Below are 16,575 nucleotides of genomic sequence, written 5' to 3' on the forward strand. Positions count from 1 at the left end.
CTTTTCTGTGGAGTATGGCGTATGTGGACTTCCGGTGAAGTATGTGACTTTATTATATACGTTATCAGAGCCTTTTGCCTCTGTACTACCTACATTTAATCTCGAATTTCACCTATCTAACATGCTTATCGAGGTTAAGGAAGGACAGACAGCAGGTCGACGACAGTGGAGACCAATTAGTCTAGAAAACCATACACAGAGGTTACGTGTGTGTATTTTCTAGTAATCTCAGACATTAGAACATCTTTAAGGTTCATTAAATAAAAGATTAGGGCTATAGTATATAAAAATAGGGCTTTAGTTTGAAGAATTAATGCATTCTGTGAAGACCCTACTAAAAACTACTGTAATAAATTATTGGAGACCGTTAGGTAGTCTGTTCGTATGTCGTAAAATATAGATTATGAGCCAACTCTTAAAACTATATATGTAATATAACAATGTATAAGGCAGACGTATGCAATTCACTAAGAAAATTTGCATTAACATGATTATTATTCAGTTGAAATTTTCAGTGAGATCGATTTTTGTAGCAGCGATCATTTAGTAAATTGATCGATATTCCCTACTTAAAATAGCTTAATAATCCTTAATAATCGATAGGCTCATAAATAAAGATTTACTTATGTAAATATTCCCTACAGAAATTGATAAAAATCGATATAAGAAATTACAAAATAAAATTACAAATTTTTATTTACATTTATTTAATAATAATAATTAAAAATGAATTTTTTTGAGAAAAATTTTGATCGATATTTTTGATATACAAACATTTTTAAAGTAAAAATTAAAGGTGTAATTAATATATTTGAGTAATTGAGTTGAATTTTTACATATAAAATTTAATTTTGTATTTTTTTTTATAAACAGGTTATCTCAATGTCCGTTGATTTCAGGTGATTGGCTTTATTTCCTGTCTTTTTATTGCTGTTTGATTTCATTTTCTGATCGGAAGAAGGTGAATCGTGAGTAGTTTTCGTCGTTACTGACTGAAAAAACGTTTGAAATATTTAATTAAAATTATAAAATAGTAATTATATGACACAAAATTCAGTGGCGAGTTATCCTGTGGGCAAAAAAGGGCAATTTCCTGGTTGATGAGAACCCAAATCAATCTTTTCTCCCAAAATTCCCCCAAAGAAAATTGGTATTAAGGGGACCCCACCACTACAGGTGGGGTCCCCTTAATACCAATTAGCCCGGGCCCCTTTGAAGCCATAACACGCCACTGGTAAAATTTAATTAAAATTGAATAAATGGAAAACATTTTTTAATAGGCTGAAATTTAATTTAAAATATTTGCTCTCGATTTAAAATCAGTAGTGTTTTGCCCCTGTACATCATACTTTTCCTTACAACGGCAGTGTCGTGCCGGTCTGGTATAAAGATTTGAATTGAAATCACGTGACTTCCGTTCTAGACCGGAAGTTGGAATATAGTTAATAGGGGTCTACTGCCCCTAAGCTTTCCATATCTAATACAGTTATCGAGATTAATTGCAAATTAGTTAACTCGAGGATAAAGAAGGATGCTAACGAGGAAGATACGTTAGCTAGCATTGTTTAGCGCTATACGCAGGTGACGTTATATCGAAGTTTGACTATAAAGTTAACATGAAAGCTTTAGTAAGGAGACTGCAAACATTTAATTAACATTTTAAACAGAAATATTTATTGTTCTGCTCTGGAATCTTCATGTGTACATGTGTGAATCTGTATGGTTCTTTTAAATTGAATAAAATAACTGCAAAAGTTGTATATAATCCTAACAATATTATTTTAAATTTACTTTTTTGGGTAGTAAACAGAAATTTTAATAAGCAGACTGAAAACAGGCTTCTGGATTCATAAACGTTTAACAATATTTTTGAGTTAAAAACGTTTACTAATGCATTTTTTAGATCCTAAAACGTTTTATACCACTTTTTCCTTTTTTCCTGTAGCATTCGTGACGAATTTCTTCCATCGAAAACATTTATTAATAGAAACTTTTTGAAGGAACAGTAAAGTTTGCTCTGAAAAGCTGACGAAAACATCATAATTAGTGAAGCTGAAAATGCATTCGCTATCGGACACAAGAACCGAAAACTCTTCCTTTACATTGTGATGAAAGTGAGATATGGAGGCTTGCAACAGAAGTGAGAAAAGAAGAAATATTCTAGCAAAGAAAAAAATGTGTGTGAAGTTAAGAGAAGTGAAAGAAAAGAAAAAATGAATGAAGAAATACTAAATCAAATTAGCGAGAGACGAGAAGTGTTAAAGAAAGTAAAAATAAGAAGAGAAAGATGGATGTAACATATTGTAAGACAAGAACATTTGAGACAAGTAAACTGTAGGAAGTGCCAGGAAGAATGAGGAGAAAATAGACCAAGAAAAATGCAATCAAAAGAAGCAGTGAAGTAATATTTGAATTAAAATCCTATCAAGAAATAAAGGAAACAAACAACAATAAAAGACGTGTCAGAATTAATAACGAGAAGCGTTAAATTGTATAAAAGTTTACACGATAACGACCGTTTATACACGTAAAAAATTCTCAAAATAAATAAAAAAACAGCAAGAAGTATTTTCTTTAAATTGTCTTGAATTATACTGTTGTAAATTATAAAAAAATTAATTATAGTTTAATTTATTTCAGTGTATAAATGCTGTAAATCATGAAAATTTATCAGTTTTATCATCTCTTCTACATTTCTCACAGCGGGGATATTATTTTTACTTGTTAAGTTCATTAAAATTTATGTTACAAAATCACGATGTCACATAAATCAATGCAGAAATATAATATATTAAATTTATTTATATTATATCAATGAAACTACGATATATTTTGCAATTCTCCTACGTTTTTATATGCCTAGTGGAACTTTATCCTATACTATAAAGTCCTAACTATAATGAGGATATTATAATAAGTAATTGCTTGTGGTCAACTGAGGGATACTCTAAATAATGAATGATACTCTTTGTCTTATTGCCAGTTTCCCAGCTGCTATACATAGTTGAGAATATGGCAATAAAATGGAAACAAATAATATTTGACTGTTAAAGTGCTTTACTATTGAAATATATGTTGTAAAGCAAACGATAAATCATTCAAAAAAATCCAAGATTTAGACCAAAATGTTCTATGTATTGATAAAGTATTATTCTTAAAAGTAGCATTTTCTCGAATTGAATCGATCAAGAAAAGAAAAATTGTGATTTATTCAGGGAACAAAACGGATAACTTTTCGTGTTATTTAAAATCTAAAACTACATTCGTTAAAATGCACGATTAAACTTTACCGTGTAGTTGACTGAAGAATATCTTCTGCTTGGATCCTTCATAATTCTCATTTGTTCCCATCTCTTTTTTAATGTAGCTATCACCTAAAACAATCAAAATAATCAGCAAATTATAAAAGAAATAATAAAAAAATATACTAAATCCCTTATAAGCAACACAACTATGTCTAGATATTAATAGAAATTTTAAATTTTGTAATTTTAAATTATTATTTATACTACTTTAAAGCATCACTTACACTTATACTACTTTAAGGAATTGCTTACACTTATACAACATTAAAGTATTTCTTATTTTACGGCTCTTCTAGAAAACATTCTAATATGTGAAAAACAGTAAAATTTTGGGCAATAAACACACTGTTTATTGGCCAAACAGCGGTCAAAGGTCACGCGAGGTATACAAGTTATCAATCAGTTTTTAAATTATATACGTGGAAGATGTACTAGATTTTGTGCTGTAATTATGCAAACAATATTGAAGAGAGATTTCAGAAAACATGAGCTAAAAATAATAAAGAAAAACAATCGAAGACATGTAAAAAGAAAATATTTATGTTCTGACATCCAACTAGAATAATGGCTATTTTCCAATCAAACTTCTGTTTTGCATATTAAGTTACGTTGTTGCTTCGATTTAACGTATTTTTAATTTGACTATCTCTTCTATTTTATTCTACTTTTTGATTTAAAGTAACAAGTATAGGACCCACTAGAGGCTGGGTGGATAAAACTACTGATCAATAGAGTCGTGAGTTCGCGTCTAGCCAAGTGAGGTTTCCCGGGTTTCCTTTGCGTTTGTAACACCTAAATAGGGGCCAATTTTCCGTAGAAAATAGCTGGTATGTGGGAAAGCGCTGCTGTATACAAACAAATATAACACAATGCTAAATTCCAAGTAATGCAGGTCTTCCACGTTTTACTTCTCCCATATTTTCTACCTTATGTTGACACTAAAACGAGTAAACTATTAAGAAATATTTCACTTAGATACGTGTTTGTTCTTCTTAGTACAGGTTTATATAGTAAAAATTGTTTGTGTACAGTTTATTTCTTTTCAAACTCACCTAATTCTCTCACAGGAGCGCATTATACCTTCAAGAGACCCAGAAAATTTGAATTAGGGGGCTCCAAGCAATTGCCCTTTTTGCTCATAGGATAATGCGCCTCTGTTTTCTCATAAAATTGTCATTGTATAATGTAGATATCTCATAATTCTTTCTCTTATATTCAAGATAATTCGAGAATAACTTACCTCATTGTTGAAAAAACAGAACAGTAGAGAGACACACAATCCCTGAAATATAATAAAATATATATAAATTAATCACGTATAGACAAATAAATATTTTAAAATAAATAAAACTCGTAAATATAAATAAATATCTTTCAATAAAAGTGGACATATGACCTATACTATTTTATGGTTTGTTTATGAGATAATTTTCTTCAAAAGTATTCTATAAATAAAATATCAAGCACGGATTTAGTTACAGATATATTTTCCTTTATTTTTCCTCTTTCTTCAGATATTTCTATAATTTGTTATTTGAACTTTTATAGCATTTATATTTTTCTGAATAATATCCTCAATTATTCGGTAAGTGTTGTATTATTTTAAACGAAAACATGCTTTGTTGAGTGTTTTATTTTAGCGGAAAGATTGATCGAAATATATAAATATATATATATATTAAGTCCCTCTTTCTTGTGTAATTTTCGTATCAAAATAATCTTTATTTTTTCCCTCTACAAAAATATATTTCCTTGGAAATAAGAGTGGTTACAAGATATTGATTATTAATGAGTAAACTGACATTAAATACTCAAGTGCTTAAAGAGAAATCGATACAGAATTATGAAAGACATCCTTTGGCATACTTTACACTCTGTCATTGAGTGTCATTTACCTTGGACTATGAAGAAAATACGCATTGCTTCATAGTACTAGTACCAATGTTCATACAGGAGCATAAAAACCTGTTGTGCCAATGTTTAAACCCCGTTCATAGAATATGTTACTTGTTCTCATCATATATTTATGTGGCTATGAAGCAACATATTCACTTACCAACAACAATACATGCCACTTTTTTCGACGTGTTGACTATAAACTACCTTTCCAGTAGTTTATGCCGCTTGGTATCAGCATAAATTTGTTATATCTGTTGAAGAAGGGATGTAAACAAATTTAAAAGTAGTATTATAAGGCGTCATAACATTAATCTAAATGAAGATATCAGATATTCCTTTCACTGAACGATATTCATAAGTTGTTATTTGATAGTTCAATACGTTATAAATGAAGCTTTTCATTCAGATCATTTATCAGTTATATCACGTTACCAAGACTTATAAAAAAAAAAATAATAATAAAAAGTGGATTTATTTAAGACGTTTTTGCGTGTTTTGACGTTTACGTCAAAGTATTAAGAGATTTATTAATGATAAGGAGTATTAAAAGAAGGTTTGTCAAGTGATTTTTGAGTAAATAAATCAAGAAAAAGTACGCGTAAAACGTAATTAATTACTTTAAAAATCGTGGGTATAGATTATATATTTTTAAATTTTAAAATATATATTTGGCTCCTGTTGAAATTATATAAGATTTTTGACTGTTAACATTTATTTTGGCTCAAATTTTGACACTTGTTCAGATGAAGATTGATCATTTTAGCATATTTAGTGAGTGAATATTTGTTTCTAATGTTAGTAAGGTCATTTAAAATACTTCAAATATTATATTTTTGCATCAGCCAACAGGTAAAAAAAAATAAACCCTTGCTTTTTTGCTAATTTATTTTTTAATTCTATTTTTGGTAGATTGACTAATGAGGAAATTAGGGGGGGAAAACACCTTGAATGTGATGAACAGCTGAAACAAATCAGCTGTTGAAGTTAAAGATTGCGAGATAATTTATATTTTTAATTGGCACTTATGACCTGTTTATGCTGCAATTATTATTTAAGTACTTACCACTATGAAAAGTAACAAGTTTTCTAAGACTTAACATAATTTAATTGAACTTTTCCTAATTAAAATTCTATGATATTGGATTTAATTTTTATTTATAATTAATATTATTAATTGGTAGTTAATTGCAACATAAATAAGTTATATTTTTTATTTAATTGCTTCTGCTATGAAAGATAATATATTTTCTTGGATTTACCATAATTTAATTTACTTTTTGCCTATTAATTTCTATGATTTAAAATTTAATTTTATACATATAAATAATTTAATTAAATTTGTTTCCTTACCTGAAATGAATTTATGAAAACTGAGATAATTTCATATGCAAATTCAGCTTTTGTTCCTGGTTTTGGTCTAAGTGGTAATATTAAATAATGCAATCCTAATAATGGTATCAAGATGACAGTAGCTCTTACAGCTTTCCTATTTTAATAATTAAAAATTAATTAATTAATATTATAGAGCCTACTTAGAAATCCACAATATTATAGAGTCTAGTCAAGGGCTGAAAAAAGGAAGAGAGTGAGGAGATGAGGAAGAGGAGAGAAGAGATTTAATAGGATGCTGACCAGGGATTAAATCAAAAAGCCAAACTGGTATAAATATTCGATACCGTACTATTCCGTTTTACACAGGTTTTACTTCATTTAAATTTTATATCATAGAATAATTGAAAATTATCAAAAATAATATTCATTGTCGTATTCCAGTGCTTGTAAGTCGAACAAGAGCCTTACCAGCCTTTTGTATTATATAAATATTGTATAAAGCATGCATAAATATGTTATTTACATATAAAAATTAACATTTATTACTAAAACTTAAATACAGTCGAACCCTCTAATAACAGCGACTTCTGTTCCTATCAAAGGCCATTGTTTATAGGTTTATCTATTCATATATTAATAATTAAAAACACACTAATATTGCAATATAAAATTAAAAAATATTGCATAATAAGATAAGTTAATTTAAATGTATATATATATATAAATTTAAATTGTATATATATATATATATATAGTCTTTTTGGATAAGTTCCAACAGTAGAATTTTGATTTCAGAGTATGTTATTTATAAAATATTTATTTTATACTATTTTCAATATTTATAAAAAGTAAACAGAGGAAAAAAGGGTTTGTTTATACATTTTTCTTTAAAAATAATAAAGAAAATTTTAAATTTTCCTATAAAAATTGTAACAAAAGTACTTACTTAGTCTGTTGTGATTCTGGAGTGTTTAAGGCTCTTAATTTAATAACCAAAACTCTAATAATATTTACTAAAAATATAAAATTTAACTGAAAATAAAATTAAAAAAACATATTATTTAATTTATTTATCTATTAAAATAAAAGCATAAATTAAATTTTAAAAAAATCGACAGGAAAAAAGTAATGACTTTAAAATTTATGTTCTGACAAATAAAAAAAAAGTAAAAATGTTAAAAAAATATTACATTAATAAAATGGCAATTTTTTATGTTTATTTTAGAAGAATATTTACAGTTTTTTTAAATAAATAAATAAATAAAATGCATTAAAAATTCTTTAATAATTTATTATTCTTACTGTCTAATATGATTTGAATGAAATTTATTGATGAAATTTTATTAAAGGATTATTATTTTCCAGATGTGTAAAAAAAAATCTCATAAAATCTGCTTTATGTAATTTTAAATAATATTAATCAATGCAGTGAGTCGTAGCCTATTTATTTATTTATTATTATTATTATTTATTTTTTTTTCAATTTAAAAATAAGGGAGTTAACTAAAATTTTTCCTTTTGGATATAATTGAAATGCTTCTGGATTCTGTAAATATTCTAACTTTAAAAATAAAATTGTTTTAACTGTCATTCTTGATTTACATTTCTTAAAATAAGAGTAATGGCCGTCAATTTTATTATTTTTAATGTTACAGAAATGAATATTCTGAAGTATACTTTCAATGCTGTTTATTTTAATATAGAGAACGAATGAATAACATTTCATTAATGTTTTGCAAGTTGCATTATCAATATTATTTATTACATATTATAGAGAATGAAGTGTGCGAAAGTTCTACCTAAATATAAAGTACATTGAAGCCATATCTTGTTTATTTAAATTAAGATTAACACAAACATCTATGATACTCTAAATAAAAGAAAATAGCCATTCATGTGGTATACTTCAGCTGAACATCCTTACTTTCTTCCCTTTATATTATAGATAAATGTAAACTTTCATATTTGTGTGCAAATAAATAGTGTTTATTTAAAAATAAATATACATTAACAGATATATCTTGTTTATTTAAATTAATATAAACACCAATACCTATGCTTCTCTCTCTCCAAACGAGAGAGAGAAACATTTAGAAAACAGCCAAATTTTCTTACTTTCTACTTAGATAAATTCATGCCACACCTCCTAAAGTGTAGATAAAGGTAAACTTTCATGTTATTCCCCCAGAAAATACAGACATGCTCCTTCCATAAACATATATTTATGCCAAAAATAGAACAGAGATGTATGATAAGGTGTGCGAATCACACTATTAGTTCGAAGAAATACATAGAAACATAAATTTATTAAAGGGGAAAAAACTGTTTATTAAACTGTTATGTAAGTTATTAATCAGTGATAATTTATATACTTACTACTAATGATATACAAACTGGTCCTGACAATATCCATAAATATTTACTGTCATCCATCCAGCAACTAGATAGAATAATTTTTTTTTAAATTAAATGCTTAATAAACTTCTATTTAATTGAAATTGTATATTAGAAATAAATTACAGGCATATTAACAAGTGAATGATTGAACAGGAATTGTTATTACATGTTTTTTTTAAATCTAATATAAATACATGCTTATCACACTGTAAATATTTATACTAATTTTACTCTAAGCAGTTATATAAACATGTTATATAAAACTGTCCTTACTGTAAAATATTTTCAGAATGGCGACTTCTCGCAACTGCATAAGCTACAATCAAAACTACTGGAAATCCTGAATGAAAGTTTAATTTTTTTTATTTATAAATTAGTAAAATAATTAAATTTTAATATACTTTGACTGATTAACTCACCCCAACCAAGAAAGTATAACCATATTAAAACTTTTGATTCTGATAAGAAGGCAACGACAAGTAATACATGAAGATATAAACCTTCACACAGCATCCAAAAATAATTAGTTACCATGAAGTAGTATAAAAGAATATGCAAAATCTGGCAACTTATCTATAAAATTATATGTATATTAATTAATTAAATATATAAATTGATCAGAAAGTATAATTAATTGAGTAAACATTCCATACTTTATTATCTTCAACAATCTGATGATTAGCTACAACAGTACTGTACCATATTATCCATAGTATGCTGCTGACAAAGAACGAAATGAATAGATTTTTGTGGATGATAACTCTCGTACATTGCAAAGCTCTTGACAATAAAGACATTTTCATTAATAATCAGTTAAATAAACACTTTTATGTACTTTGAAAGTTAAAGAAAGAGAAATTGAATTAAATTTTAATCAAAAGTCACTCTTTCATTTACTTTGATATAATTACATCAAAAGAAATTCTTGATTGATAGTCACTTTGATCAAATTATATTCAAGCATTTACTTGTCTACACTTTCGAAAATGTATTGATTTAATTTATTTATACATTGTTCCATTAATAAGTTCGTTTTAAGGAGTTTAAACAGTACTTTATACTTACTTAAAGTAAAAATATAAGAATAAAGATATGATCAATGCTGTTGCTGATATTGCATATCCACCCATTTGAAGTGAATTAATCAGTTGTCTAAACTGTAAAAATTAATGAAAAAGTACTGATTTAAGGGTAAATTTTCTCAAATATCTTGTTAAGAGTAAATAGGGCCTACTTTCAAATCTTCAAAGTCTACGCAAGTTGTATAATTGGACCAAGTTTTGTTAGAATGAGGATGTTTAAACCATGTTCCATCTTCGTTACACACTTTATATGCGGTTCCTAAGTTAATTATACTAAAGAGTTATTAGAATTAATCAATAAAATTCTCTAAAATTTACACTAGAATGCTGCAATATATATATATAGGGCCTATAAGATAAATTTATTTTCTTATACGTACTTTCTTCAGAATTGGGAAATATCAAAGCTGGGCATTTGGTGTAAGCTATATCTCCAGCTTTCGTGTCATTCCAGCATCCCCATCCATCATAAGTTCTTTCACAATATAACCCATCTGTAAGTAACATAAATCATAGATCAGAACAATTCTTATTATTGGTATATTAGAGAAGAAATATTATATATAGGTATATTTATTTAATTATACAGAAAATGTAAAAGTTTTATGATGTACCTAACGGCTTATGATCAGATAATATAACTTCGGTAATACATTCTTCTAATGAAATTTCATCCATTGGTGCCTCATAAGGATTCCAATCAGAAAGTGATAATTTCGTTAGAACATACATCAGTAACTCTACATCTGGTACCTGTTTCGAGCGTAAATAACAAAAAAGTAGTAAAAAATGTATGTAATTTGTAATTTCTCACATTATTTTCTACTAAATAGAAGGCTTATATACTCAATTTCTATAATATATAGTTGTAAACAGAGCAGTCGTAAAGCGAGTATAGACTCAGGGCCTGTCATAATCGGGCCAACCCTATATAGATTTGACGAGCCAAACAAAAGGCCTCACTACACGAGTTTACAGTTTAAGGCCTCACATTTTGAACTTACTTTTCATACGGTGAAGTGTAAAGCTTCCTTTAAGAGCGCAAGTCTAACACCGACCCCGCTTGTGACCATACAAAACGAGGTATTTAAGTGTTGTATTTTTAGATAATCGTCTATAAATATAGCATATTTCCGAGAACGTAATCGTAATTTATTAAATTGAATTTACAGGAAATATAACGGCTCGCTTTACGACCGCAAAAAAAGAGGAAATTTACATACCAAAATCGAATCTTTTCTCGGAGTAATTTTAAATTATAAATAAACGCAAATAACACTCAAAGTACAGTACAACCGCATAATTAATATAAAAAAGTGTCTCGACAGTTAAGATGTTTAGTAAACTTACATATGGAATACATCGAAAGACGTGGGTTCGGTTCTCATCTGTGAAAACTGCTTTTTTTGACAGACTTAAAGGTGGGCTTTTTTTCCCCTTTATATCCTTGGGCGGCCACGTGATTTTTAGACTTTGAATGTCGTGCGTTTATTTTTTGACAAGTTGTTTACATAAAATTAGAATAGCAAGCAAAATATTTATATATGCATAAATTCTTACTTTAGAAAAATTAGATAAACAGGAACTGTAATCGATAATGTCAATTCGGCTTTTTGGATCAATAGGCCAAGTACCATCGACTTGACAAAATCTTGTGGCGTATCCTAAGAAAATAACTACTTTCGAGTAACTGTTAATGACATTTTAACAGGAGAGATGGGTTTAAAAAACGGGTGAGAATAAGGTAATACCGCATTTTTCGGTTAACAGACGTGGTATTTAATAGTTTACAGCTATTACATGAAAGAATAAGAAGAATTTCTCTTAGTATTCCTTCATGTATATGGCCGTAAATGAATAATTTCGTATACAGTAACTTACTGATTTCATGTACAGCACATAGCTGTACGCAGCTACATACATGAAAGTTTCTCTTGTGAGAACAAGAAAAACTTTCGCATCGTCTATTCACAATATTCTATAATTGTTTACAATTTTTAAGTAGTTGTAACTTGTATAAAAAGAAATATAAATCATACTCGCTTCGTCTCCTTCATATATGATTTTTGGACATGTAATAGTAGATGTTTTCCCAGCAGGTGTTGGCAACCAACAACTCCATCCATCAAAATCAGTTGGACAATATATTACTGAAAATAATATGTCCGTTTGAATAATAACAATAATGAATAAAAGTAATATTAGCATTGTTTTTAATGGCGAGAATTACTCGTATCGTTGTAAGAAGTTTGCTCAAGTTGGGTATTGTAGCACTCTCTTAGGGCACGTAACTGCTTTGCTACGAACTTCTTCTCCGTGTATGATATCGCCATCTGTTGAGGCGAATTAGAAATTGTCCCAAAAGTTATCTGAACAGAAGACGTGTTATTGTAGCACAAACAGATCCGAGGTGTCATTATCAAAAATTTAAAAAAATCAATAAAAATTCATATATTTAAGTAATATAAAAAATCCTAATATTTAAATAATATAAATCCTGTGTTAACATTAATAAAATCGCTTGTAAAAATAATTAACTCACCCCTAAAAGGTAGAGAACGGGAAACTTAAACATGCTTAACCTGCGAAAAGAGATTTGTGTTAGTTAAACAGAAAAAGCACGCGTTAATTGGTTACTGTTGTGTCACGTGCGCGCGACGTCAGCGTATTATCTAGCGTGTTATGAAGTGATAAAAATCGAAAGTAAAGACTTAAGCTCCTTTTAAACTCACCTTTGTAAGATTGTGCGTGCTTTGTCAATGGAAAGCTTTGATGTTCTGTTTTTATCGCTTCCTTTTACACCCCAATGAGACTTCAAGGACAACGTTCCTCTGTAACGTCATCGGTCATGACGTCACGGGTCAGTATTGCAAGTTTTCTTCGCTACGGACGAATATTCAAAATCACACTAGTCGATTGTTTAACCTCACAGAATACCAAAATAGAGAAAGTCGTGTTATCGCATGGGGCCAGCTTAATGTTATTTTAGTGTGACGTATACAATTCGGTACCTTAAAGCGAATACTTTTTCTTCGTTTTAATCAAGAAAATTACAACTTAAATGTATAATAATTCGTATAAGTTTTAAAACACACCAGCGTTGCGTGGGTTTAAAAATTCCCATTAGATTTATTTACCTTTCTTAAAGGAAAATTTGATATTTTTATGAATGTATTTGTATTTTACACGTTATTTACGTGTATATTAATTCTTCCGAGAAATATTTCTGCCTGTCTTTCGTAACGGTGTGTGTGAGAATTTTTATGTGTTTAATACAAGCACACATAAAACACTCCAATTAACTCTCACTACTTGTGAAAAATCTTCCTTTACGCTTATAAAAAAAGTAGTTTTCATTATAATATCACTTTACTTACAAGAAAAAGTATTAATATAATGTAATATTCAAGGTTATTTACATAGAAATGGATCATCACTTTTAATATTTGACACACTTATCAACCGATTACAAGTGACTCTCTTGTAAATATTTTCTAGATACTTCATTTTAAGTGATTTATAAACATAAATAAGGTAAAATATCATTTAAACGCCTTATAAATAACCAACCTTTAATACGTAAATAAGTAAATTCCAACGTGTTTAACGCTGATTTGTGAAGTTTTAAGTGTTATAACTTCCAACTGTCGAGCAAACCTGAAACCAAAATTGGTATGTGACATCCTTTAGATATTTTATAGATATTTGGTATAATATAGGGGAATTAAATAAGAGAAAACAATTTATATTATAATTTTCTAAAATAATTCAAAAAGAATTTACAGTGGTTGAAGTAATTCTATATTCAAGGATCGTATTTTGCCTGTACTTTGTTCGTGATATCACATACGTAGAGGGGTAGGTATTGTGTATAAAATGCATTAATTTATAATATAATTTTATTCCCAAGCTTGTTTTTGTTGATTCTAACTTATTAAATATATAATTTTTTATCAAAATTATTTTAAAATTTGGCACAGAAGTATCACAAAATCCCTGTTTACATGCACGAATCGAGTGGAAACAGGATGCTCTATCGAAAATTTAACTTCCTTCTACAATGCATTAATTACATTATCGATAAAGGAACTTAATATTTGATACGATCTTTCACAACATGAAAACAATTTAAAATTTCAACTAACGAATTTTAATACATTAATCCATTTTAGTATGTAACAACCATCCTAAAGCTTAAACTGTGTAAGGAAAGGATTTTTGTATAATTCCTTTATATCCCTAAACAATTTATGGATTCAGCACATAATAAACATGATTAGATGCGTAAGAGATTCGTGTAGGAAACGAAATTCCCTAAACAAACTTCAGTAAATTATACAGTTATCATAAATGATAATTTATTATTCATTTGTATTGACTGTGGTTATTTATTTCTTTTTCGATTACATTAAAAGTCAAAGTGTATACGTTACCAGAATTTCTACTGAACAATATAAAGCCTTTACTAATCTCTAACTCGTATTCTTCAATGTTTAACAAGCAGCAATGACAGATTGAGAGTTGATTCATTTGCATATAATCTGTATTAAAGAGTAGTGAATAAACTTTTGACGATTTTGCATTTCCTGAATAAGATTTACAAATGACAAAATCGGGTTAAACGTGAATAAAATTATGTATTTTCCTTTAACACAACGTGCCTTACAACTATATTACAAATAAATGTTCATTACACTAACCCCCTTAACTAATTATGTAATTAAGTTACATTAAACGAATTCTGGTTAATTGTGAAGTTTGTTTTAAAAGTATTTTATAAATAAAATTATTTTTAAAACGTAGTTTAAACGTTGTTATACATGATTTATAAGTCTGCAATTTTTGAAAATTGAAGCCCTATTATTTCCCATTTGTCTGTCCTTTCTTAATCTCGAGAAGAGGGTTAGATAGAGTAAAGTCGAGACCAGATATAGAAAACATTAGAAGCTGTACCCCAGATTAAGTATATAGGAACTTCCAATTTAGAGTGAAAGTCACGTTATTTCCAATTCAAAAGTTTCTCCTGATTTATCGGCATGACTTTCTTGTTAACAGGAAAAAAATGATGTACAGTACAGGGGCAAGATACTAGTAAAATTGAGAGCATTGTGTAGATGTAACAGTAATTAATTGCTGGTTATTATTATTATTATTTTATTAAAACGAAACGTTGTAAAACAATTTGGACACAACTCTCGAGTGATAAAATATGATTTTTATCCATAAAAACACTATTAAAATCTTTATTATTAATCAGAAAAACCTTATCAACATTAATTTCAAATACTTCATATAAATATATTATTTATTTTCTCGTTACATAGTTGAAAAATTTTGCAAACAAAGCTTAATTTTTAAATGAAAAATCTATTTTTGGGTGGTCGAAATTATAAAAATCGTACCATTTGCATTAGTGTTTTTCAACGAATTAATTTTTCAAAATATTTTCAATCGTAACATTTCTCCTTTTAATAATATATCATGTTGTTTTCAACAACGTTGATTTATATCTTTAATGTTTTATTATCAGGACCTATGTCTAGTAGCAGTTTTAGTCATAGGTTACTTAGGTTTTTAAGAATGGCAGATAGGCTGAATGCTTGGTCTTGTCCAATACTCAAGATCTTAAACGTGTACAATATCAAATATAGGGCTTCATATTATATAAAATTACATACCGTATTTTACGGACTATAAGACGCATTTTTTTCTTCGAAAAATTGCCTCCAAAATTCAGGTGCGTCTTATATCCGTAGCATCTTATAGGTATTTTTTTATTTAAAAAAAATGCTTAAAAATGCTTAAAAATTAAAGTGCGTCTTATAGTCTGTAGCGTCTTATAGTCCGTAAAATACGGTAATTATAATATAAATAAGTCTTGCATAACCTAAAACCGTAGCTACATATCTCGTGATTTAAGTACTGAAGTCCACCAGTGGCTGAGTGGATAAAACCACTAAACACTAGTGGGTTCTTGCCTCATTAACGTGGAGTTTTCCTGGTTTTCTTCAGTTTAGTAACACCTAAACAGAAGCCTGTTTCCCATAATAGTCCTTCCCTGTAAGAAAAGGGATGTTTCCGTTTTAGCCAGGTTCCGCTTTACGCAGATTTTACTGTATATTATTTCCAGTAATACCAGGTTTTTATTATTAAAAAATTCGGAAATTATAAGAAACTGGCATTAAATTACGTTGAAAAAATTATTGTATTATTTCAATATCCATCTAAAGACTATTTTCGAATGGTGACGTCACAGGAGATGGCCGTTATCTATCATACAACGGGCAAAAGCTGCCAGCAGGTGTCAAAATATTCAATCAGCATTTTAAGAAATGGGAAAACTGCCAAAATACACAAAGTATCTCCTGAGAATTTCTCGTAATATTCTGTATATTTTTAAAAAAGAAAATTTTCATTTATATTTTATTAATATCCTTCCCTCTTTTTACATTATAATAAGAGATCGAATATTATCATAATTAATTATCTACCCCCCAAACCTAATGGGGTTGTCGGTGTACACGAAGGTGATTTATGTAGGGGGTGATCGATATACTAAA

At 28.3% G+C, this 16,575-nt stretch overlaps 2 protein-coding genes across 3 annotated transcripts in view; one reads left to right on the plus strand and one right to left on the minus strand.

The window, feature by feature from the left end:
• Nucleotides 1-487: 487 nt before the first annotated feature.
• LOC136979582 (calcitonin gene-related peptide type 1 receptor-like) lies at nucleotides 488-12,999 on the minus strand. 2 transcript variants are annotated; one of them, XM_067275603.1, is made up of 18 exons: nucleotides 12,748-12,999; nucleotides 12,558-12,597; nucleotides 12,246-12,384; nucleotides 12,055-12,165; nucleotides 11,576-11,679; nucleotides 10,630-10,768; nucleotides 10,396-10,509; nucleotides 10,168-10,274; nucleotides 9,999-10,090; nucleotides 9,587-9,713; nucleotides 9,353-9,506; nucleotides 9,207-9,273; nucleotides 8,913-8,976; nucleotides 7,483-7,568; nucleotides 6,555-6,690; nucleotides 4,546-4,587; nucleotides 3,291-3,374; nucleotides 488-992 (listed from the first exon to the last, which is right to left on the minus strand). In XM_067275603.1, the coding sequence occupies exons 2-18, from the start codon at nucleotides 12,588-12,590 to the stop codon at nucleotides 864-866; spliced, it is 1,728 nt and encodes a 575-aa protein (XP_067131704.1). In that variant the 5' UTR covers nucleotides 12,591-12,597; nucleotides 12,748-12,999; the 3' UTR covers nucleotides 488-863. The 2 variants fall into 2 exon arrangements, with proteins under 2 accessions (XP_067131704.1, XP_067131703.1); XM_067275602.1 differs by having other exon boundaries at nucleotides 10,630-10,771.
• The window catches only part of LOC136979581 (calcitonin gene-related peptide type 1 receptor-like), a 54,999-nt gene continuing 51,115 nt past the window's right edge, over nucleotides 12,692-16,575 (plus strand). Inside the window, exon 1 of the mRNA XM_067275600.1 lies at nucleotides 12,692-12,875. Within this exon, the coding sequence (XP_067131701.1) occupies nucleotides 12,788-12,875 (88 nt within the window). The 5' untranslated portion in view covers nucleotides 12,692-12,787. The remainder of the gene's footprint in view (nucleotides 12,876-16,575) is intronic.

This window comes from Centruroides vittatus, unplaced genomic scaffold (genome assembly GCF_030686945.1).
Source record: "Centruroides vittatus isolate TY-2023 unplaced genomic scaffold, ASM3068694v2 contig_628, whole genome shotgun sequence".
NCBI lineage: Eukaryota > Metazoa > Arthropoda > Arachnida > Scorpiones > Buthidae > Centruroides > Centruroides vittatus.

Bases quoted from the DNA above. Each gene is read 5' to 3' on its own strand.
- LOC136979582 (XM_067275602.1), bottom strand. From the start codon at position 12,590: ATGTTTAAGTTTCCCGTTCTCTACCTTTTAGGG. The intron at 10,091-10,167 runs GTAGGCCCTATT...TAATTTTTACAG, and splicing joins TAGACTTTGAAGATTTGAAA to TTTAGACAACTGATTAATTC. The intron at 9,507-9,586 runs GTATGGAATGTT...ATAATTTTATAG, and splicing joins AGATTGTTGAAGATAATAAA to ATAAGTTGCCAGATTTTGCA.